The 1,805-nt window shown below is 35.9% G+C and overlaps 1 protein-coding gene across 1 annotated transcript in view; it reads left to right on the forward strand.

The window, feature by feature from the left end:
• Window positions 1–240: 240 nt before the first annotated feature.
• LOC140919191 (uncharacterized) overlaps window positions 241–1,805 on the forward strand; it is a 2,915-nt gene continuing 1,350 nt past the window's right edge. Inside the window, exons 1-4 of the mRNA XM_073364761.1 lie at window positions 241–287; window positions 360–662; window positions 864–1,113; window positions 1,488–1,754. Of these exons, the coding sequence (XP_073220862.1) occupies window positions 241–287; window positions 360–662; window positions 864–1,113; window positions 1,488–1,754 (867 nt within the window). The remainder of the gene's footprint in view (window positions 288–359; window positions 663–863; window positions 1,114–1,487; window positions 1,755–1,805) is intronic.

The following is a 1,805-nucleotide window of genomic DNA, read 5'->3' on the forward strand; positions in this document are numbered from 1 at the left end:
AAGACATTTCTCATATATTTTTTAACAAATAGAGGCCATAATTTCCTGCAATTGGCATCAAGAGCCTAATCTTTTTAGACTAACTCTCATAAAAGAAAATGACCTATGTAGAATTCCTGGGAGAAGGTGCATCCTTAGCTAGGCCCCTTGCATTTAATGGGGCTGCCTACATGTATTGGAAAGAGAGAATGTTAATTTTTCTTGAAGCATGTAGTCTTGATATACTAGAAGCAATAATAGATGGTCCCTATGTGCCAACCCATATCAGATTGGTCTGAGGATGACAAGTAAAAGGTTAGATACAATGCTAAGGCTAAAAACATTATTACCTCTGCTTTAAGTGCTGACGAATTTTTCAGGGTGTCTAACTGCAAAACTGCCAAGGAGATGTGGGACACATTGCAACAAACGCATGAAGGAACAACATATGTAAAAAGGGCCCGAATCAACACGCTAATGCATGAGTATGAGTTGTTAAACATGAAGAAAGAGGAGTTCGTTAATGATATGCAGACAAGATTTACTCACATAGTCAATCATCTAAATGCTCTTGGTAAGGTGATTGACAATGAGCAGCAAATCAGCAAAGTGATGAGGTGCTTGACCAGAGAGTGGCAGCCCAAGATCACTGCCATAGCAGAATCAAAAGACCTTGGTAGCATGTCAATTGCCACACTATTTGGAAAACTAAGAGAGCATGAGATGGAACTGCATAGACTGAGTGAGGCTGAACAGACTGACAGAAAAAGAAAAGGGATGTCTCTAAAAGCCCAAGCACATCAAACATAGTCCGAACAAGAGATCTGCACTGACGATTCAAATAGTGAGACCGATGAAGATTTAGAAATTGGATTACTTGTCAGAAAATTCAAAAAGTTTATGAAAAAGAAGGATAGCAAATCAAGAAAACCCTCAAATTCAAAGACACATGACAGCAAGATAACCTGCTTTGAGTGTGGGAAGACAGGACATATAAAATCTGAGTGCTTCCAATTGCAAAACATAAATAAGACTGCAAAGGCTAAAGGCAATCAACCACCTCCTAAGACCAGAAAAGCCTACATAGCTTGGAATGATAATGATGAAGAGTCATCTGCATCTTCAGAAGAAAAAGCAACTAATCTTTGTCTAATGGCCAACACAGATTCAGATTCTGATAGTGAGGTAAGTTCTAAATCCAATCCTTCTTATGATGAATTACATGAAGAATTTAATGAACTACATGATGAATATGTTAATGTAATCAAACAGTTAATTAGCACTAAGAGATTGTTAGAAGAAAAGTGCATGCTTTATGAAGAGATTAAGCTGAAACATGAGTCTCTTAAAGACACAAATGAAAATCTAAAAAAGGAAACTTATGCACTGATATGTGATTTAGAAAATTTCAATAGTGGTAAAAACAATTTAGATATGCTTCTTGGAAACCAAAGAATCTAAATGAAAAATCTGGACTTGGTTATAGACCAAATGTGAATGTTAAACAGAATCACAATAAATGTGGAATTGGATATAGACAAAACAGGAATGCTAAAAAGAATCAGAAGTTTGTTAGATCTAAGCATATGCATGATATCTTCACTAAACCAAATCAGAATTCATCCTCTGCTGTTTCATGTCACTTTTGCTGTAAAAAGGGTCATATTGTTTTTAATTGTAAACTGAAAAAACTGGCTAACAAAGGATGGAAACAGATTTGGAAAGTAAAGACACCAATGTTTGAAACTAACCCTCCAGGACCCAATCTGAATTGGGTACCTAAAACCAAAATTTAAATTACATTTTGCAGATATGCTTGACATCCA

This window comes from Cicer arietinum, unplaced genomic scaffold (genome assembly GCF_000331145.2).
Source record: "Cicer arietinum cultivar CDC Frontier isolate Library 1 unplaced genomic scaffold, Cicar.CDCFrontier_v2.0 Ca_scaffold_5784_v2.0, whole genome shotgun sequence".
Classification (NCBI taxonomy): Eukaryota; Viridiplantae; Streptophyta; class Magnoliopsida; order Fabales; family Fabaceae; genus Cicer; species Cicer arietinum.